The sequence below is a fragment of the Suricata suricatta genome, chromosome 15, assembly GCF_006229205.1.
Source record: "Suricata suricatta isolate VVHF042 chromosome 15, meerkat_22Aug2017_6uvM2_HiC, whole genome shotgun sequence".
Taxonomy (NCBI): Eukaryota; Metazoa; Chordata; class Mammalia; order Carnivora; family Herpestidae; genus Suricata; species Suricata suricatta.
In genome coordinates this window covers 62,650,994-62,673,566 of record NC_043714.1, presented here as the reverse complement: position 1 = coordinate 62,673,566, position 22,573 = coordinate 62,650,994, and the positions used below count along the sequence as shown (strand labels likewise).

Genomic DNA, 22,573 nt, shown 5'->3' with positions numbered 1-22,573 from the left:
TAAACCAACCTTAATAAAAAATAAAAGCACAGTAGTTGGAAGAGAGCAAATGAAACACTCTAAGTTGGAACAAAGAAACAATGAGGTCACAAGAAGCCTGCGTCAGAGGACACAAGCAAAATCTGTAACACAGATGAGCAGAGGACTGATTCTTACCGAAGCAGAAAGCACACGAAGTAGTGTCCCCTCCAAAAGATACAAAAAGCAACCTTAGAATTCATCAAATCCCTTACTCTGTGACTTTACAAGAGAAGCAAATTGAATGGTATTTTCAATGAAGTCTATTCCAGAAAGTTACTGGATAGTTTGTTTTTAAAATGTAAAAAACACCTCCCGTTTTCATGAAATGCATTTAAATAAAAAGACCCTCTCTGAAATCCTGTGTTTAATAGGAGAGTAACACATGGAAGGGAAGACCGGCAGGGAAATAGACCAGGCTAATCAAAGTCCTCGGACAAATAAAAAGCAAACAGTTAAAAAGAAAGTTAAACAAAACAAAAACAAAAACGTGGAACCAGTTCTGCTTAAAATGTTTCAACGATTATAGAAAGAGTTTTCATTAAACTTATATTTGGAAAATTTATGGAAAAAAATCCATAAAACTAAAACCAAATATATTAAGAACGAATGTGTTTCTCTTCAAGCTATATTCTCACCTAAAAGGAAAAAACTACATCTGAATTGAGATTAATGCTGTAAAGGTAAAATGAATCTATAAAAGATACTCTAAAAAATAATTTTAGGGGCGCCTGGGTGGCTCAGTCAGTTAAGTGTCCGACTTCAGCTCAGGTCATGATCTCACGGTTTGTGGGTTCGAGCCCTGCATGGGGCTCTGTGCTATCAGCTCAGAGCCTGAAGCCTGTCTTCAGATTCTGTGTCTCCCTCTCTCTCTGACCCTCTCTCAAAAATAAAACAAAACATTAAAAAAAATTTTTTTAATAATTTTAATCAGAATTAGAAAAAAAATCTACTTCCTAATACAAATTGTTGTTAAGTGGGATGGGTCAATACAGACCTTCTTAATTGATTTTAATGTTTGTTTATTTTTAGAGAGAGAGAGAGTGTGTGTGAGTGGGAGAGCAACAGAGAGAGGGGAGACACAGAATGTGAAGCAGGCTCCAGGCTCTGAGTTGTCAGCAGAGTCCAATGTGGGGCCCGAACCTGCAAACCGCAAGATCATGACCTGAGTCGAAGTTGAACACTCAACCAAAGGAGCTGTCCAGGGGCCCCAGTACAGAGCTTCTTTAAGTCTGTACATAGAACACCTTCAGTACTACGAAATATGTACTGAAAACATAGGATAGGGGCGCGTGGGTGGCTCCATTGGTTGAGCGCCCAACTTTGGCTCAGGTCATGATCTCCCAGCTCCGCACATGGTTCTCTGTCAGGGCAGAGCCCACTTTGGATCCTCTGTCCCCCCATCTTCGTGCCTCCCCAACTCGTGTGTGCTCTCTCTTTCAGAAATAAGTAAACATTCACTTTTTATTTTAAAAAGATAGCGCAGATTAATGGAAATGATAAGTCAGCAATAGTCGTTTCCACTTCAATGTAAAAACGTCTCTACTTACCTAAGTTATTTCTGTATCGTAACTGGTTGCGGATACTGTACAGAACAACCTGCTTTTCATATTCTCTCTGTGAATTTCCAAGACTCTAAAAAAGTAAAATCCAAATAGTTTTAAAAATAGCTTCTAAACTAAACAGCAGTACTTTTTCCTCATACAATTTCAAAACCAAGCCCTCCAATTTTATCCTAATACCTCTAATTTCCAGAAGTGAATACAAAACATTTTCTTAAACATTATTTTACTAATTTTCATGTATGATAGTAGAGCAAAAATTCATTGTGTTTAGTTTTAGTTTGCCTTCCTAAAGGGCTTACTGAAATTACCTAAAGTGTCTAATATCACATAAAAGAGCAGTCTGAGAGCACAACCTCATTAAAAGAAAACTAAGTTCTACTTACAAAGCCTTCATTCGGTGACTGTTCCTAATTTGTGTGTTGGATGGACAGATGGATGAATGGCTTCATGCACCGACATTTTTTAAAATGTAAGAGTGGCAATGAAAGACCCTGTCTGCTCATTGTCTATAGCTGATGGCTATCATAATCAAAAATTAACATTTCTGGAGAATGTACATTTCAAATGTACCTCGAAATGATAACCTCTTAAAAACATCATCTCCTTATGGCCTCATTAAAAAATATTTAGGGGCGCCTGGGTGGCTCAGTCAGCTGAGTGACCAACTCGACTTCGGCTCGGGTCATGATCCTGGGGTTTGTGAGATTGGGCCCTGTGTTGGCCTCGGTGCTGAAAGCATGGAGCGGAGCCTGCTTGCGATTCTCTCTCTCTGCCCCTCCCCACCCCAAGCTGCATGCACCTGTATGGGTGTCTCTCTCAAAATAAATAAATATAAAAAGAAAATTCAGACTACGTAAGAATTTTGATGCATTTTGTTTTAACGAGCAAAAACTGTCTCGCTGTGCTTTAGTGTTTTAAGTTCAAAGATGGGTTCTCATGAAAGCAAAGAATAAGTGTGTCTGATTATAGTCAACATTATATTCAGTGTGTGACCATAAACTTAATTTAATTTAATATATGACTGCTATCCCCCTTCTAATTACTGGGTATGATCTTCCCAACACGCTGTGAAATAAAATTAGACATCACAGGAGACTAATGACAGAAAGATCAGAGGATTCAATTATTATACTTCCTGCCCACAGGTCTGAAAGCTGAGCTAAATGTCCATACATGTCTTTCACTAAAGGCATTCTTATGAGACAGGTAACGCTCACATTTAAATAAACCAGCACCTAAATGGACCCAGTGGTGGGATGTATTTTAAGAAAAAAGTGATGTGAGAACACTAAAATCTTTCTTCCTCCATCTAAATTGGTTAGTTTATCACAGACTAAACTGTGACTCATTACTGCCTAAATATATGTGCTTAAATTTTTTCATTCTTTTTTAAAGTTGCAGGTGGTTAGAAACAAAGTTTCTTATAGAAAAACCGCTCCACATAACCGTGCAGCACCGAAGCCACGGTCAGTGGGGAAGACGTTGAGGGGGTTGAAATACTGGGCTTGCTGTAAGACCTGTAGAGGCTCCTCCAGCCCCGCAGCCACGCTGTCTCCTCGGGGAACACAAAGCGCTCACACAGCACACAATTTTGCGAAAATTTCATCAACTCTGACGTGAGGTTTTGCTCTTGTGTTTTAAAATAAATGTCTTAATTTAGCATGACTTACAACCATTTTCTCCCTTTCTAACTTCATTCCTGGTAACTCCAGAACAGAAAATGTAATCACGCCACTTACCATGGAAGAGTCTGTTATTTCTAAGCTAGTTGAGAATATGGTCTTTTAACACCTGACTCTGCCAGGCATTCAAAGTAATGACTGGTCCTGATCAATCAATACATATGTCTACCCACAAATATCTAAACGAAGTTGATTTTACTCTTCACTACCCATATACATAAAACATAATCGCTTTGTTCACAGAGATTCTTTGGCTTCTCTCCCACTCGGACCACACATTTCCCACCGTTGGCTTACTAAACCACTGTTACCACTACAGGAGGTGAACTTTTAAAAAGAAAGACCATTTTACTCTGAGACGCGCTGACCCTGCAGAAATAATGACCAGATCTGACAAATGAAGTTGAGCTGCATACAACAGGAACTGTAACAGATGAAAGAGTGACACAGGTGCAGATATAAAATCCCCACTGTGCATCAGATTATGCTAAGAGCATAAAGAATGTTTTTCTACGGATATACACACCAATCACACCACGCCCCAAAAATATACCAAATCGTTAGCTGACCTTTCTTACATGACACAGAACCTCATCACAAGACTTCCCTTAAAACAACTATAAATTGTTTTTGAATCATGAATGCAAAATACTGATGAACCACAGAAATATCCTGAAATAATGGCCTCATCTGTAACTTTTTAATGTACTTTTAATTTTTTTTCTTTATAGTTTATTGTCAAGTTGGTTTCTTTAACGTACTTTTTAAAGCTGTGCCTAGCCATAGCACATAAAAACATTTCATCCTATCCATATAAAAACTACTGGCTTTACACACATTTCTTAAAAATCTGAAATCACTTTCTGGCTTGACATACATTTTTTTAAAAAATCTGAAATCACCTACCCCCAGCTTTCAGAGGTGGGAAATGAGTCATTTACAAATTAAACTCATCAAAGTTTACTGGAAACACTATCAAAGTACTTAGTATTACAATGGCAAAAAACAGTTCTTTCCATACAAGGACTATTTCCCACTTTGAAAGTGACAGAGCTTTCGCTCCTGCAAAAAAAAAAAAAAAAATCTCAGACTGATACCATCGCTCATTCACTCCAAAAATATTTGCTAAAAGCCAACCATGTAATAGGTGCTCAAAATGTTCAAAAGCAAAACAAGTAATGTAAGCAGCAAATGCAGGGTCAGTAGTGCCCGTGGGTGGGAAAGGGGTCAGAGGACCAACTACTCCAGATGCAGAAAGTCAGGGAAGCCTTCCTGGAGAAGTTCTGACACTCAAGAAGCTACATGTAATCTCTAGGAGACAGGTAGGGCAGGATTGAGTTGGCATTTAGGAATCTCGCTCCAGTGCAGTGTGAGGAATAAATGGGAGAGAGCCCTCCCCTGTGGACAAGAGACCAGATAGAAAGGAGATGTAGTAATCAAAGGCGGAGCCTGACCAACAGTAGCAAAGCGAGGTGAAGTCCAAGGAAGCAATTTGTACAGATGGGTTTTCCAACATCTTCTACAAACAGAAGCTCATCCTAAACTAAAATAGCTATTATTTTAAGTGATCTTACCAAAACTAATTTTAATTTAATGTCATATTTGTACCTAATTATAACTCTGATCTGTGATTATTTATAACAGTCATGACTAAGTATTAGGTTTGCGTTTGCCAATACGAATTTAGATCAATTATTCATGCTGAACATAATCGAATCATCCATCATTCTTCTATTATGCTACATTTACTTCTGTGAAAGGAAGAGTCAAGAAGAGATGGAAACAAAGAAAAAGCTTGTTGGTTCCTCCAGTTGTCTTTGGATACACCACAAAACCCTAAAGAACAAAAGTACCAAAGCCCTTATTCAAGCTTAACAAGAGAAACTTATTCTTTCAAGTTTAGAGCTTTGTTCTTTCAAGTCAAGATAAATGCCACAGGGGCAGCCACTGACAGCCAAGAATTCTGAGTTTCTCTGTCTTTCTACCTTCTTGTTTTTTGGGTATCCCACAGTGAAAGCACTTTCCCTGCCACATGACCGAATCACCAGAACTGTAAATTATTCATTTCTTAGAACTAAGCCCCCAAACTGAGGGGAGAAGCAAATAATCCTTATACCATCGCCGCCACCACCGGAAACTCCAATTAAAACTGCCCAGCACCGATGGAAAACAGAATTTCACTCTCAACCAAGTGGAAAGGGAGGAACTTGAAGGTCAACCTATGATCTGAGAAAACAGTGCTTTATATGCAGCACGTATCACTACCTTCCTAAGATTCAACACTACCTGCCATACTAGGTGCTTGTTTATTCATTTGTTTACTGTCTTTCTTTACTAAAATGTAAGATCCATGAAAACAGGGTCTCTGTCTTGTTGGTAGGTACAAATCACCCACCCACACCTAAAACAAGGCATTGCGTGCAGGTGTTCAATTACTATCTGTTGAGCAACTGAGTAGAAAGGACACTCAAGCAGTTGAGAATTAACCCTCAGGGAAAAAAAACCTCCTGTCAGTCTCCTGTTGAAACATCTCTAATAAACCTATCTTGCCTAGAGGATAAAGTCCCCCAAAACAAAGTACAAAAGCCCCTTCCAAATCCGGCCCTGCCTGCTTTTCCAGCCTCATCTGCTACAACCCCCCTCCACGCACTCACAAAACCCCACCTCCAAACCCCAATATACCCACACCTCCACCTCCCATAATGCCAAGTTGCTCGCTACTCTCAGAACACGCTTTTTCACTCGTCGAAGCCCTGTAAAACAACTTCCCACTTCCCGGAAAATCTTACTTCCTCTTATCGCTCATTCGTCCTTTATGGCCCAATTTCAATGCCTCCACCACACAGCCTCCAGACACTCCCTGGACAATCTCTTACTCCCTCCTCTGTGTGTCCACGTATACTATAAGGCAAGTACGTATGAGCTGCTATCATCCTGTAACGTAGTCACTTCTTTCTCTTCTGTTCCCCATCATCCTAAAGTTCTGGAGGTCAAGGACCGTGTTATGTAGGTTTCGCAAGCATCTAGCCCAGTGCCTGGTTTAAAGGAAGGCGGCTGCAGGCAAAGGTGCCAGGAGAGTCCATCCCTTTTAGCAACGACCCCATCCTGCCCCCGTGACACCAGAGCCGTCCCTTCCTAACCCTTGACCTGCGGGTCCATTTCCCCGAGGCCGTGGCGGGGGGGAGGGCGGGATTCGGCAGCGAGCAGCAGCGCCGGCCCCGCGGACACCGCAAGCAGGTGACGGCAGGGCGGGGCCCAGGCCCCAGGTTCCGGCCGTACCTGCCTCACGTTGGCCGGCAACTTGCTCCAGGGGTAGTTGTGCCGGATGTGGAACTCCACGTCTATATTCATGATGCCTGGAGCCCGGGCCGGCAGCGGCGACCGCAGCTGGAACGACGCCTCCCGCCTGCCCGCCCTCGGCCTGTCGGGGAGCCCGCGGGAGGCCTCGCGCTTCACGCTGCGGAAGGCCGGGGCTGCCCCATGGCCAGGGCTCCCGACAGCTCCGCGCTGCCGGGCCACGGGGCACAGGAGCAGCGGAGACCCGTGGCAGGACCCCTCTGCAGCTCCAAGTTTCTTCCTAGTTTCAGCCCGCCGGAAATGGCTTTGGGCGTGCGTCACTTCCGCCCGCTGGCTCTAGGCCGGAGGGGCGGGCCGCCTACCGGGCTCCTGCCCCGCCCCCTGCATTCTGTAGGTCCGGGCACGGAGGCGGTGAGAAGGGGTATCTGCCCCCTACCCACGTGCTTGGCTGGGGCTGTCAGTCTCTGGATGAATTGAGATACATTCTTGGGTCTGCATTGCCATTGTTGGATGTCTCAGTTTCCCCGATATGTGAACCCACGTAGCTCCAGTTTAAGGTCACTGGGGTAAATTGTCCGAGAATGATGGGCTTCGGGAAGGAGTCATAGCTGGCTTCAAATAGTGAAAGAGCCGTGAGCACCTCCCCATCCCCCTGCCAACACTGAGGAATCTCTTCAATCAATGGTGTTGGGAAAACTGGACGACTGCTTGCAAAAGAATGAAACTGGACCACTAGCTTACACCATTCACAAAAATAAATCCAAAGTTGATTAAAGACTGCTAGACCTGAAACCATAAAACATAGGCAGTAACGTTTTTTGACATTAGACTTAGCAGTACTTTTTTGGATCAGTCTCTTCAAGCAAGGGCAGCAAAAGTTCAAATAAACGGGATTACATCAAACTAAAAGCTTCTGCCCAGCAAAGGAAACCATCAACAAAATGAAAAGGCAGCCTACTGAATAGGAGAAGATATTTGCAAATCATACATTCAATAAAGGGTCAATATCCAAAATATTAAAGGAACTTATACAACTTTGTATTTTTTAAAAACCTGATTAAAAAATGGGCAGCGGACTTGAATAGACGTTTTTCCAAAGACATACAGATGGCCAACGGGCACATGAAAAAATGCCCAGCACCAGTAATCAACAGGGAAATTCAAATCAAAACCACAATAAGATATCAACGCACAGCTATCAGACTGGCGCTTACCAAAAGGACAAAAAATAACAAGTGTTGGTGAGGTTGTAGAGCACCTAGCACGCTATTGGTGGAATGTAAATTGGTGCAGCCACAGTGAAAAACAATATGGAGATTCCTCAAAGAATTAAAAATGGAACTACCACGCAATTCAGCAATTCCACTTTGGGGTATTTATCTGAAGAAAATAACCAACACTAATTCAAAGAGATATATACACCCCAATGTTCATTGCAGCATTATTTACAACAGCCCAGATATGGAATATTACTCAGTCAGAAAAAGAAGGAAATCTTGCCATTCATGACAACATGTATGGAGTTAGAGGGTATTATAATCCCCTAATTATAAGTTAGAGAAAGACAAATGCCATATGATTTCACTTACATGTGAAATCTAAAAACAAAACAAATGAACAAATTAGACAAAAGAAACAGACTTCTAGGCATAGGTAACTGTTGGTTACCAGAAGGAGGAAGTTGGGGAGGGGGGGGGGCAGGCAAACAGATGAAGGAGATTAAGAGGTACAAACTTCCAGTAAGAAAATGAGTAAATCAGCGGGTTGTAATGTACAGCATGTGAAATATTATCAACAATATCATAATAACTTTGTATTGTGACAGATGGTAACTAGATTTATGAAGGGGGTCATTTTGTAATGTATAAAAATACTGAATCACTATGATGTACCCCTGAAATTCATCAGCTATTTCATGTCATTTATGCTTCAATAGAAAAATGTAATCTAATTATAATTGCATTAAAACTTCTTAACTTTCTATTCTTATAGTGCACAACCAGTGTTAGAAACATGTAAAATAAAGAGAGAGAGAGAGGGAGGGAGGAATTAGCTATTCTTAAAATCTTCTAAAATGTCCAGATTTCTTTTTGTGCATATTACTGGGAACACCTCATGGGTATGACAAGTGATGCTAAACATAAATCCCATATTCTTTAGTTATGAAATTTAAATTATAACATAGCACATGTAATCAGTATTTTTAAATGATATAAACCTTATTTAAGTCTGCTGAGTAATTTGATCTCTTGCAGTTAGTGGAAAAATATTTTAAGAAAACAAGAGTACAGAAATAAAACATTTATTTTGAAACAAACCCAGATCTGTTCCCTATTTTAAAATACAAACCTGAAAAAGCCCACAGCATCAGGTCCTCTTCCCCCACCAGTCAGTGACGCAGAGGACAGGTAATCTGGCTCAGAAGGCACATGGGCTCAGAAGGACCACACTCTTCACGCCTTCCTGCCTCCTCTGTTGTAGAGACACTCGGTTGTGAAAACTATCCCACTTGCACTGTATTTATTTTGAAGTGGAGACTTTTTTCTGTATTATTATATGTTGGAAGTTGAAAAGAAAAGAAAAACACAGAAAGACTCAGCTGCCCATCTTCTCTTGCATTTTACACTTTAGAAATAAATATGAAGACATTTGCAATTGCCTCAATGTGCCAAATACAATAACCCCTCTCTTGAATGCTTTCCCCTACTTATCTACATTGAAAATTTATCATCTTGAAACTGTGAATAGAGTACTAAAGAATCAAGAGGCAAGGTTGGAGAAGTGGGAAGAGACAAGGAAATAGTGGGACCATTTGTCTGGAGGAGTTCCTAGGATTTTCCTCTGCCAGTGTGGACAGCAACGGAGAGGTACAAGTCTGTTTTAGAGAGAGGCAGAGTCATCCTCTGCCATAGAGCCTGTGAAAGGTTGATATTCCATATTTATCTATAATATTGAAAATGACGTATTTCTGCCATCTGAAGTCAGTCTGTGTTTAGAACATTTCTGGTGTGGAAATAAACATTCCCACACAATTAAAATGCTGAACCATTGTAATAGTGAAAGTGCCCACTAGGGGCTGATCTCACACAACATTTCTATACCTAAAACCTGCAAATTCTTCACTTTCTCATTTTTATTGACTTCTATCCAAACTGATCTCTCAGGCCTTAAAGGCCTTTAAGTTCTTGATTTACTGGAGCTTTGTGTCCCATATCTGATAGCACCAAATACTGTCAGTTCTTCCTTGGAAATTGATGCAGGGAGGACTGCAGGGCAGTGGTCCTACTGAGGTTTGCACAATCCAAAGGGCACCCCTGGACCTAAAGTTTTCTGCTTCTTAGTAGACCAGGTAGACAAGTCCATCAGCTACAAAGCATGGTTTATCTTTAGTTGAAAGTATTTTCATGGTATCCATGCTGAGGAGTAAAATTACAGTTTGAGTGAATGGGATTTGTGAATTCTACCATTGGTATTCAATTATTTGTTTGTTTAAATAAATTTAAATAAATAAATAAATAAAGACAAGGGGAGGGGCAGAGAAAGAGGGCGAGAAAGAATCCCAGGCAGTCTCCATGCTGTTGGCGAAGAGACCAACACAGGCACAAACTCACAAACTGTGAGATCATGACCTGAGCTGAAATCAAGAGTCTGGCGCTTAACTGACCGAGACACCCAGGTGCCCCTCAGTTGTATTTTTTTAAAAAGGTGGGACCAGCTGGAAAAATAAAGAGGTCAAAGGGAAGAGGTTATGAAAGCCTATGCAAATGAGAAGCCATCTGGAGAGCTCTTTCCATTTTTTTGTCCCCTTTACTTCATTAAGTAAGTTCATTTACGTATGTGGGTTAGATAAGGAATAAAAGTAAGATAATTTAAGGTACGCTAAGATACAGAATACAAGTTTGTAATGCCAGATTCTTTTTTGTAATGGAAGGAAGGGGGTAGTCTTCAGAGCATGAAAATGACCTGAGAAGTGTTTAAGATTACCAACGTCCAGGCCTCACACGAGATCATGTATATCAGAATTCCTCGGTTGGAGCCCAAGTGACTCAATGCACAGCAAGGGTTGATAACCACTTACAAGGCCTGTTCAGGCCTTAGGTAATCAATAAACAATTTGTTGAATTTGTAAAATGAGATTGAACAAAGACGATGTCCAAAGTGCATTCTAACTCTACAACACAATCATCCCATGACCAACCAAAGTAATTTATTTTGCATATGCAAAAAAAATTCTCCAGGTCTGCCCCACACTTTTTTGTAAAGAAATACACAAGCATCTATTCCATATTCATATAGACTAAAGACATAATTTCTCTACCCCTTAAAAATGTTGGGAGAGCCCTGAGAGACATAAAAAATTATACACTCTTGGACTAATGGAAATTATCTGAGTTTGGGTTACACCTGGGTCCATCTTAGATCATTTTATCTTATTTGAGTGTATTGTCACAGTGGCTTAGAACTTGGCTAGAATGAAGCATTTTTTTGTTTATTTTTACATTATGTCATCCAAATTTTGCACCTTTAGCAGCACATAATCTCTTGGCTGTCTATCAAGAAATAAGAGTTTACGTACTAGTGTAAACTATGATCAGGGATTAAATTCACTGATAGTGGGACTGCTTCATGACCCCTATTAATGAGATTTCAGTGAGAGATAGAATACCTTCTTGGCTACAACCACAACTGATCCCAGAACAATGTAAATCATCTATTTCTTGAACCCAAGTCTTTGTAAACATTTGTTCTCTCACTTTGCAGAAATGTGGAATTCTCTTTTCTTTTATAATCTGTGAAGATATATTTAAATGTGGTTAGTGACATATCTTCTTAGACTTGGTATGGCCTTAATGCACAGTGATGTTCTTTTTCTTTGCCTTTGTTTCTTTTTATTTTTTCTTCTTCTTTTAAATAGGAAGCCAACTGAGCCATGTACCCGGTGAAAGGTAGGCCAGGGAAAGCAAACGTCAGGAAAAAAATCAATTAAAAAGCCAACATCATCCATTTGCCTTTGAGAAGATAAGGATTATTACAAAGAAAGGCAAAGAGAAAGTCAAGGTTCACCACTGGAAATAATAAATGGGATTTTTGAGTGAGCAAGACAGTAGTCTTGAAAGCTAGGCTTGGATGAGAAAGGTTTCTAAATTACGTTAGTTCCCACTGGCATATCTTGAGGAGAAGCAGAAGGGGAAAATGAAATCTTCAAGGTATAGTATTTGCTGAATAGTCATCCACCAGGGAGATGACTTGATTTAAACAGGAAGAAGCTGATTTAAGAGCATCTTAATTAGTAGACTTAAGGGTCCACTCCCCTCTCCCAACACTACCCAGTGGGCTGAGGGTGTGAAGATAATAAAGTCCACCTTCGAAAATATAACAGCCACACTTTCTTTGTCTATATAATCACATATGAACTATTTTTACCTCCTAATCTTTTTAAAAACATTTTATTTTTTGAGAGACAGAAAGAGCATGAGTGGGGGAGGGTAAGAGAGAGAGGGAGATAGAATCCCAAGCAGGTCCAAGCTCTGAGCTGTCAGCACAGAGCCTGACACGGGGCTTGAACCCATGAGCTATGAGATCATGACCTGAGCCGAAGTCAGACACTTAACCAGCTCAGCCACTCAGGCGCCCCCCAACAAAGTCCTTTTAATCTTCAAAAGAGTTAAGATCATGAAAAATCAAAAGACTATTCTAGAGTGAAGGAAACTATAAAGACATGATAACTATTTGCAATGCATGACTCCTGATTGGATTCTTTTGCTAAAAGTGCCAGCTTTAATCTGAGCCATTTTATTTTCGCACATGGAGGATAAGAAGGAGCAAGACTGACTGGGGGACTGTCCCTCACTATCTACCTTCCAAGACAGTATCAATACCCACATATTAGGATCCTGGGTAGCAAACAACAGCAGAGTCTGTCAAAAGGGGAAGCATGGCAGGTTCCATGGGCCACCGAGAAAGTGGAGTAACTAAGAAGACCCAAACTGTGACTTACCAAGGGCCTATATCTAAGGGAACTGAGAGTCCTTTGAGGGATTAAGTTCCTGTGGCAGACAGGTTGTCTAGGCAGACAACCCTGACAGAGGCCAGAAGAGGATAGGGGGCAAGATTGCTTCATGGATTCAATCAATGATATTAACATGAAAGATTGCAATTAATTCCCAAGCAGGTAACAATTGGGACTAAAGAAAATCCCAGAGGAAAAATCAGTCCGTAAATCAGGGAAGAAGACAGGAAGATTCTCCACCTGGGTCTCACCACTCCCCGAATTCTTGCAGCCCAACGACAGAAATAGAGTTAGCAATTGATTTTGTCTCACTGCCAAATATTGATTTCCGATCCTGGAGAAATATTAATTTAACAAAAGGACACATTCCTTCAAGAAAAAATCTGCTAAGTGCTTTATTTTTTATTTTTTTATTTTTAAGAGACAGAGAGCCCGCGAGCAGAGGAGGATCAGAGAGAAAGAGAGGTACAGAATCTGAAGCAGGCTCCAGGCTCTGAGCTAGCTGTCAGCACAGAGCCTGACTTGGGGCTTAAACCCACAAACTGTGAGATCATGACCTGAGCTGAAGTCAGACACTTAACCGACTGAGCCACCCAGGCGCCCCCCACTAAGTGCTTTTTATGTGTGAAGAACTATGATAAGTATTTGGGGATAGAGATGAATAAAGCATGATCCCTTCCCTTAAGTAATTTACAGTTTTATAGGGATGAGACTCCAGGTTCTTAATCTGATGGAACCAGAGAACACAATGATGAGTACAAGATGATGAAGGGTCTAGTGGAAGGAAGTGGCTCTTCTGATTAAGGACCCTGGAGGCAATCACAAAGGAGGTAGGGTTTTGTTTTGTTTTGTTTTGTTTTGTTTTGTTTCTGCCTAATTAGATCCTAAGGGATTGGAGGGGAAGGTGTCTGGGCTGGCAAGAAATGGTGTGGAAATGCCATAGAGACTGAAACACGCTAAAATGAAAAGGATTGAGGGACGCTCTTGCTAGACCCTGGTGTCAGTGATCTAATGACCAGAAAACCCCACTTGAGAGAAGAGCTGTCTTTCTTTAGCTCTTCAGTGTTTTATGCTATATTAATATATCACAATCATAATATTGATCCTTGTATTTAAAATACTAAGAAACAAAAAAGATACAAACCCCCAGTAAATAAATAAGATACTAATAAACAAATGAACCTAGTTTATAATCTTATTTTTACAGAGACTCCCCCTCCAAGAATTTCTAACACCCAGTCTAGGAAAGACACGTTTAAAGAGATTGAGATCATTTGTAGTTTCCTGCCAAGTATACAGCCACTGGTTCTAGAAAAATAAGAAGGTGGTTGTTCATTTTGTAAGTAAAACACAAAGGTTTATCACATATTGCCGGTACTGCATATTTCTGATATGAGAAACTAGACACACCTGCAAATGACAAAGAATGACATGATATTGCGCAAGAATACCCAGGAGAAGACACCAGAGCTGCTTAGTCACCTCATTTCGTCCCATGGGTATTACCTCCTCACTGGGAGACTTCACAATTCTCCAGACCAGAAGTTCTCAACAGGGGGCAATTTTGCCCCCAGTGAACATCTGGCAGTTTTTGGACACATTTTTGGTTGTCACAACTGGAGAAGATACTACTGGTATCCGGTGGGTAGAAGCCAGGAATGCTGTCCTAAAATCCATAGGACAGCCCCTCCCCCATACACACAAAGAATTATCTGGCCCAGAAAGTCAATAACGTCAACGTTGAGAACTGTCCCCTAGACTACAAACTACTTGGAACAAAAATGAGTACTCTAGGGGCGCCCGGGGGGCTCAAGTCAGTTGAATGTCAAACTTTGGCTCAGGCCGTGACATCACAGTTCGTGAGTTCAAGCCCCATGTTGCGCTCTGTGCTGGCAGCTTGGATCCTGGAGCCTGCTTCAGAGTCTATGTCTCCGTCTCTCTCTCTCTCTTTGCCCTTCCCCTGCTCTCTCTCTCTCTCTTCCAAAAATAAAAATATAATAAAATTAAATTAAAAAACGAGTACTCTAAAAGCATCCGAATTTCAGACGGTATATCTCAAATCAGTTCCGAAGGGTTTTGGTGCAATAATTGTACAGGAATCCGCATCCACCCTGATGACACAGTTGTCAGGTAGAGGGTCTTCAAGTTCTCACTTGCTATTTACTGAGTGACATCTGGTTGTTTGACTACTTTGTGCCTTAAGTTCCCCATCTGTAAAATGGGGAAAATCATAGGACTATCTCATAAAGTTGATGCGATGTGTAAGTAAACAAACTAAAGTGCTTAGGATAGGGTTTGGCCCACAGCCCTAAATACATGTAAACTTTTGTATTCTTATTATTATTACTATTATTGTCATTGTTATGATTATTTGGCACAAAAAGAAATGTAAAGATTTGCATTTAGACTGATTTCCAAGAATTCAGTCCTTTGAATAATAATTTTATTATTTCCAAGTATCATCTAAACTACCACTGGAGATTTTTTTTCTAAATTGTCACACTTCAAACCATCATCTTTTTGTGTCATTCACAGGTGTGACGTCTTCATTTATTGTCCTAACACACGTAAAACAACTCAGCACTATCAAAGCAGTAAGATCATCCACTTAAGATCATCTTGGATACTCCAGTGGGAGACACTCCATGCTTAGAGAGCCAACCCCTCTCTAGTTGACTTTTATCATTCATTTGGCTGCTCAATGTCTAAACACCTTACGGATCTTAGTAGGAGGCAGAGCCCACCTCCCATCAGAGACGCCATAAATGCCAACTATTCTCCTTCTCAGCTGCCTTTGCAGCCAAGGTGTGAGCATGCGCCTTCAGCTTCAGCATTCAGACTTGCTCCTGTCTGGGTCTCCATCAGCAGCTGAGGATCAAAAGAAGCAGGCACGGTGTCCATGGGCTCAGTCTCAACAACATGAGCTCTCATGGCTCCAGGCACATCCGGTCCTGGGAGGCTAAGGTGGCAGAAATGTTCTCAATAATTCAAATGACCCTGAAGCAAGTGAATGCTCAGAATTGCAGACTCAAATGCTAGAGGAACTTCCAGAGGAAGGTGGAAGAGAAACATGAACCCAGTCAGGGGATGGTGAGGACCCTGCCAGCCTGAACATCCATACTCCACCTGCCGAGGGCACCTGCTGCTCAAATCCATGTGAGGATACAAGTCCTGTGCTACCTGGTCTGATTTCTCAAGAGAAACAGGAATTTAGAGTTTTGTGTGAATCTGATGGGCAATCCATTCAAGTTACACAGTAACTCATGATGTGGGCAATACTGATGGGTGCATGCCTGTGAGTCAGTTTCATTTGTCCAGCCACCATATGCAAATTCCAGGGTATTCCTAAATGCTCTCACCTCTTACTGGCTCCTCAGTGGAAGGTTCAACTGAGAGAGAAGTTAAAGCAGCCTGTCTCTACCCCTTCAAGATTAGTAATAATACTATTACTTATAAACATTATTAAGTAGCAGTAACAATAATAAGTAACCAGTATTAGTAAGATTTCAGAACTCCAGGCTGGGGTTGGAGCTGGACCTGGGTCTGGGGCTGGGGCTGGGGCTGGAGCGGAGGCTAGCGCTGGGCCTTCCCAGGGGCCCTGGGGCTGCAGTGAGCACCGTGCATGCTGTCCACTTCCTAGCAGGCTGCAGGCACCATGGGCCAGCACGACATCACCTCCTCCAAGATCCTGCTGGTGTTTCTCAACCTCATCTTCTGTGGGGCAGCAGGCGTTTCATGCTATGCGGGAGCCTATGTGTTTATCACTTCTGAGGACTATGTGAACTCTCCTATCCTCACTGTAGCAATCATAGCTGTAAGAGCTCTGCTTTTCGTTACTGGGCTAAGTGGCTCCCATGCCACAATCTGAGAAAGAAAGCTGTGCAGACTTGCCATGCTTGTCATCAAGTGACTCCTGGTTTTGTCACTGAAGTTGTTGTAGGGGTTTGGGGATACGGTTGCAGAACAAAGGTGGAAAATGAGGTTGATCGCAGCATTCAGATAGCGTATAATACCGACCCCCAATGACGCAGAGATAGTTGCACTGTTGTGAAATTTACAACTATTCAGACAGGGAAAATCCAGACCAGTTCAAGGAAACCAAAAACCAGAGTGTTCTTCTTGGCTGTGCAGAGAGACCTCCTGCAGCTGTAAGGGTCTGGCCCACCGCTCCGACCTCCACGCCAAGGGATGTGAGGCTCTAGTTGTGAAGGAGCCATGAGAAATCGTGGTGCATGTCACCTGGGTAGTGTGGGTGTTTGCAGCTATTCAGCTGCTGAGCATGCTGTGTGCATGCATCCGATTGTGCAGAAGGAGTAGAGATCCTGCTTCTGAGCTCCCCGTCACTGGCGGAACCTCTGCATAGTGCAAAACGCAGGCCTGAGCTTTTCAGTCTTGTTCTGATTTGGAAGGTGAATTGAGCAGGTCTACTGCTGTTGGCCTCCTGAGTTCATTTAGTTAAAGCGCGCACACACACAGGTGTTGGGCAGACAGCATGGTTCTGCATGTGCCCACCTACTCCCCCACCATGACTTTCTTTCCCCCTATTCTAGCTGACTCTCCATGCCCCTAAGTGTTTAAATATGGTGGTTTATGTTCCAATTTCAGAACCATTTGCAGGTTGCAAAGGGTGGAAGAATCAAAGGAGTGCCCGGGCCTGCTTCTTTACCACCATGCTACCAGAGCATCACTGGGCCCTTTCAGTCTCTACGACGGAGAACTCTTGGCCCAAGGTTTGTAAGGGGAGAGGGCCCTGCTGTGGTTAAAGTTAACACCAGATGCTGCTCCTTGTCAGTGTCCTTTAAAATATATATACTGTAATCCAATAAGATAACAACTGTATAAAACGGCTAACATAGATTTTAGAATCATACACTGTGCATCTTGTTTCATCTTCAAGATCAGACTAATCTTTGAAACTAGATGTTTTTAATCAAAGCTGGCTTTATAGGAGTCTAATGTATGCCTTCTGTTTTAAGGTAGTGTGTGTTTTTGTATGATTGAGCCCAATCATAGTAAGTCTAAACTCATTTGGATTAACGTACCCGTGTAGACTAGCAAAATAGGATGTAGATGTTAACTAAGTTGTAAATAGAAAACTCTAATTCGGGGCACCTGGGTGGTTCAGTCGGTTGAGTGTTCAACTTTTGATTTCAGATCTTGTCATGATCCTAGGGTGGTGGGGTTGAGCCCCATGTCTGTCTCTGTGCTTAGCGTGGAGCCTGCTTAAGATTCTCTTTCTTTTTCTTTCTGCCCCTCTCTTCCACTCGTGCTCTCTCTCTCAAATAATAATGGGGAAAAAAAGATTAAAACAAAGATAAATCTAATGTAATACACTTGGTATTGCCCCTCAAAAAAAGAAGAAGAAGAAGAAGAAGAAGAAGAAGAAGAAGCAGAAGTGTCTAGATGCACACAGGCCTCACAACAAGCCAGTCTCCACACCACAGTCTCCACATCATGTAAAATGTTGCTTACGTGTCTCTTCAGCAACCGAGTGATGTCACCAGTAACGTCTTTACCACTTTCATCTTTAGCATTCACACAGTGCTCAGCACATAGTAGGGAGAGAGGTGCGGTTGCTTTGGTCCGGCAGACACTTATGAAACATCTAGTGCTGTCAAGCTGAAGGAAACCTGGTGGTGGGTGATAATTCCTCTAAAAACCAAACCATGAGTCAACCCAGTACTGTGTGCTTTAATGAAACTTTCCGTAAGAGTTCTCCAGAAACTAAAACAAAACTCTTAGTGAGAGTTCTTCAGAAAAACAGAACCAATAGAAGATATACATATCACGGACTAATACGTGCAAGCACACTACTATATTATATTATGTTATATTATATTATGCTATATTATAATATATTATATTATATTAATTGGTTCCCACAGTTATGGAGGCCAGCATGCCCCACAATTTGCCCTCTTAAGCTAGAGACTCAGGAAGCCAGTGGTGTAATTCAGGCCAAATCCAAAGGCCTGAAGATGGAGAGCACCACTGTCCAAGGGCAGGAGAAGATGAACATCCCAGCTCAAGACGAAAGAGCAGAAATTGGCCCTTCCTTTGCCTTTTCTATCTGGGGGGTGGGGGGAGGGCATTCAATGGATGGGATGATACGTACCCCCCTCAGTGAGGGCAGAACTTTACTCAAGTCTACTGAGTCAAATGCTAATCTCTTCCAGAACCACCCTTTCAGACACACCTAGAAATAATGTTTTGCTAGCCATCTGTGCTTCCCTAAGCCCAGTCAAGTTGACACATAAAATTAACCAGCGTACTTTCCAACCCCAGGTACACTGACTTCTGGCCTTCCTCTCCGTTCCAGTCCTCTTTGGCCTCTTAGGTACCTAGATTGTCTTCAGGTACCACAGTATAATCTTGCCTTGGGTGGTTGCTGTAGACAAAATTCTACCAAATTAAAAAAAAGTCTGCAGTGTATACTGTATCTATAATTAGCTACCTGGGGTTTCACTGTAGTTGACCTTGAGTCATGTCCACATGCCTATACAATGCAGTTGACTTTTCTACAAGGTTTTTGGGTATCTTTTCAGCCAAATAAAAATGCTCCTTTTAATTGTCTTTATTGTAGTTAATTCGCTTTAAACACTTGCCTCAGTAGGACTCCCTCCAACCACCCCAGAATTCCCCTGATGACACTGAATAAACAACATATGAATATTATTATATAGAAAAGAGTTAGAAAAAATCTGTATGGGATTTTTATATTTGCCAGCCAGGGGAGGGGCGGGGCAGAGGGAAAGAGGAGTGTTTTTTCCAATTCTTACCACTGTTCATTTGTGTATCTACTGAGCACAAATTATTTTGTCTGTGTGTTTGTTTTCTCAGCTAGCTATTAAACATCTCTAGGTGATTAGCATCTGGCTAGATATCTTCACCCACTAATAATTTAAAAGGTTTCGTGTTTTCTAGCCACTTACCATGCACCCCAGAAATGATACACAAAATTTCAACTTGCTCTTTTCAGGGGGCTGATAAATGTGAGTGGAATGAAAAGGGGAAATTTTAAAAACCATATTGTGGAAAACAAAAATATGTCTCTGCACCTAACTACTAATTAAATTCCTCATAACACTTGATTCCATTGTTACTTTGAGGATTCTATCGCTATAAGTAGTCTTGACTCTCAGGAAAGGTTATGAAGCCTTAGTTATCCATTAAAAAGTGATGTGTAACCTTTATCACTCCACCCCTTGGCAATTATGTTTTCTATGGCATATTGGTCAGCAGGTGATTTATTAGCTTCCTGTTCTATTAATTATTTATCTGCTATTGCTATGCATAACTTGTATCACAATTTCCTACAGCCTTTAGTTAAAGATAGTTCAGGAATATTCGTGAGATCTGAAATGCAGGCTGAAAACAATTTTTATGGCGCTGCAGCAATCTCCCTCTGCCATATGTACATCATCAGACAAAGCTTATAAAGCTCCTGAGGGAGCCCACACATGCTGTGGTCCTTGAGAGAGCAAAGGGCCTCAGAACAAATAACTTTCAGTATGTACCTTCTTGATAAAAAGTTCACGTCTTGAAGTTAGCCAGGAAAATAGAGCCAAAATGTCGGGGGAAGGGGGCAGGGGTGGAGCAAAGACATCTTATCTTAGGTATCTTAGTCACTGTGTAACCTTATAAAGCAAAATTTGATTTCTAACACGGAACAGGCTTTAAGATGCCACAAAAGTAATGGGAGTCTGAAAACGTGAATCTTGCATCTTGCTACTGACAGTGCTTTGCCCAAGATCATGAAACACAAAGTCAGAAATAAAAAGACTCTCTTTTGCACATTAACGCAGGCAATGCTAAGAAACTAGCTATCTTTGGGACGACAACAATAAAAAGGTTTTACTGATGCTAATACATTTCAGTAAGAAAGGACTAAAAGAATTGTCCTACCTGAAATCTTAGAATCAAAGAGAGAAGGGAACTTGGGCCACCTGGGTGGCTGAATTCGGCGAAGTGTCTGTCTTTGGCTCAAGTCGTGATCTCACGGTTCATGGGTTTGGGCCCCACATCAGGCTCCATGCTGACAGCTCAGAGCCTGGAGCCTGCTTTGGATTCTGTGTCACCTCAACCCCCCCCACCCCCATTCTCTCTCTCTCTCTCTCTCTCTCTCAAAAATAAACATTTTTTTAAAATTGAAGAAAAAGATAGAAGGGATCTTACAAGGTACTGGTCTAACTCCTTCACTTTACAGTTATAAAAATGGAAGGCCATAAAGACAAAAGATTTGCTCACAGTCATCATCTTATTACAGAGAAGCAACGTGGTGCAGAGTGCCTTGAGGGTGAGGTGGCCGGGGAGACTTCTATGTCTTTCCATGACCTTGTGAGCAAGTATCCCCTCTACCTGAACCCAACTAGGCCAACTCGGACTGTAATCAAATCTCTTTACACAAATTAAAGTAAATTTACTAATCTTTAAAAGTTAAATTAATTCAATAAGAATCTGTTTATTGTTAATTAGTAATTAAAAAATAAAACAATCTGAGGAAAGAGTGCTTCCAGTCAGGTGATAGTTATGTTCTTGAAAATCCATAAGGTTAATTTGTACAATTAAAATGTATTTGAGACACTTTGTTTGCTTTGGATTTCTCTCAGGTGCATTTAGTATCATTAACTACTTTCCCTCTTGGAACACTCTTGCCTTTTGAGGCATCACACTCTTCCAACCTTTGTCTGCTCTGCTTTTAGTCTCTGCTCCTTCTGTTTCTGTTTGACTTCTTTGGTGGCCTCTTTCTTCTCACCACCCTCCAAATACGCTTTCCACATCCTGACCTCAGTCTTCTTTTTCCGCTTCCTTTGCCCACACACATCTCAAGACCCTACCATCACTCCGTGTGGATGGATCAAATGGCTCCATCCCTGACTTCTCAGCCAAATGCAGTGCCTCTTCCTCCTCCTGCCCTCCAAACTCTTCCCTCTGCAGGCGCTCTGGTACTTGGGTGCCCACATTTCCTCCTAGAGCAGCTCCATCCTACACAGTTCCATAGCTGAAGATGGCAGCACTGAACACCAGCCACTCGCAGAAACCTTGGGTTTTCTTCCATCGCTTCCCCTTTGCAGGGAATTCAAGGGCAGGCATCCCCATCTAGATGAACTTTCCAAGCTTCTCAGCTTGGCCTTGCCCCTCAACACAGTCTGCTCTGGCCGCCTCCTGCTCATGCCCTAACGGCATTCACCACTTCGAACGCCACTCCCTCCATGCCCTTCCTCTAGAGGCCCTTCCAGCTCCTGCCACTCCACATTCCCAGAATGAGGCCAATGCTCCCATGAAGCCTCCTTCATTCCTGTGGGCCGCCATTTCTTCTTCCCCAACTCCTGTAACTTAGTGGTTACAGAATAACCTATAATAGTCTATATTAGTCTAGAACAGTCTACATTATAGTCTGTAGTAGTCATTCCATACATCCATTAAATCCTGGTTTCCTACTGTTCTCGTTATATCTTATTCCCTACAAAGAGGAAATGTTAAGTTCTTGGAGTGCAAGTACCCTGTTTTCTACCTTCCTTTCTTCCACTCCATGGAGCTTAGCAAAGTGTTATAACACTCCCAATGTGGTGAATGATACGTGTGTTAATGAATGAATGTGGAGTTCTGAAATTCTGCAGTGTAGGCCAAAAGTGGTGGCTCACCTTCGTGAAAGGATGGACAGTGGAGCTCTGTCCACCAGCCAGCACCGAAGCAAAGCTCACAGGACAAAATCCACAGGACAGAGCCATCAGAAAGAAGACATTGCACGGGTGCCTGGGCAGTTGTTGGCCATGTCCCTAGAAGTGGCCAACCACAGGCAGGCTGTCTGAATGGATGCACAGAAAGTGGTACCAGGAGTGACAGCTCCAAGGGAAGGGCACTTTGCTACTCTTTTGGACACTCCAGTATTGGTTCTCATGCTCTCATTGGGTTCAGCGCACTCTGGGCTACTATTTCCATCTCTCTTCCCATCCTCAGGATCTCTCCTTTTTCCCTTCCATTGCTCCATTTGCCCTCTG

The 22,573-nt window shown here is 42.0% G+C and overlaps 1 protein-coding gene and 1 pseudogene across 3 annotated transcripts in view; one reads left to right on the top strand and one right to left on the bottom strand.

Annotated features, from left to right (window-relative positions):
• FAM91A1 (family with sequence similarity 91 member A1) overlaps positions 1-6,853 on the bottom strand; it is a 45,486-nt gene extending 38,633 nt beyond the window's left edge. For all 3 annotated transcript variants that reach the window (XM_029923397.1, XM_029923398.1, XM_029923399.1), the window contains exons 1-2: positions 6,545-6,853; positions 1,569-1,653 (exon numbers count right to left, since the gene is read on the bottom strand). In XM_029923397.1, the coding sequence (XP_029779257.1) occupies positions 1,569-1,653; positions 6,545-6,616 (157 nt within the window). In that variant the 5' untranslated portion in view covers positions 6,617-6,853. The remainder of the gene's footprint in view (positions 1-1,568; positions 1,654-6,544) is intronic.
• A 9,374-nt stretch (positions 6,854-16,227) lies between these two features.
• LOC115279454 lies at positions 16,228-16,935 on the top strand (annotated as a pseudogene).
• Positions 16,936-22,573: the final 5,638 nt, after the last annotated feature.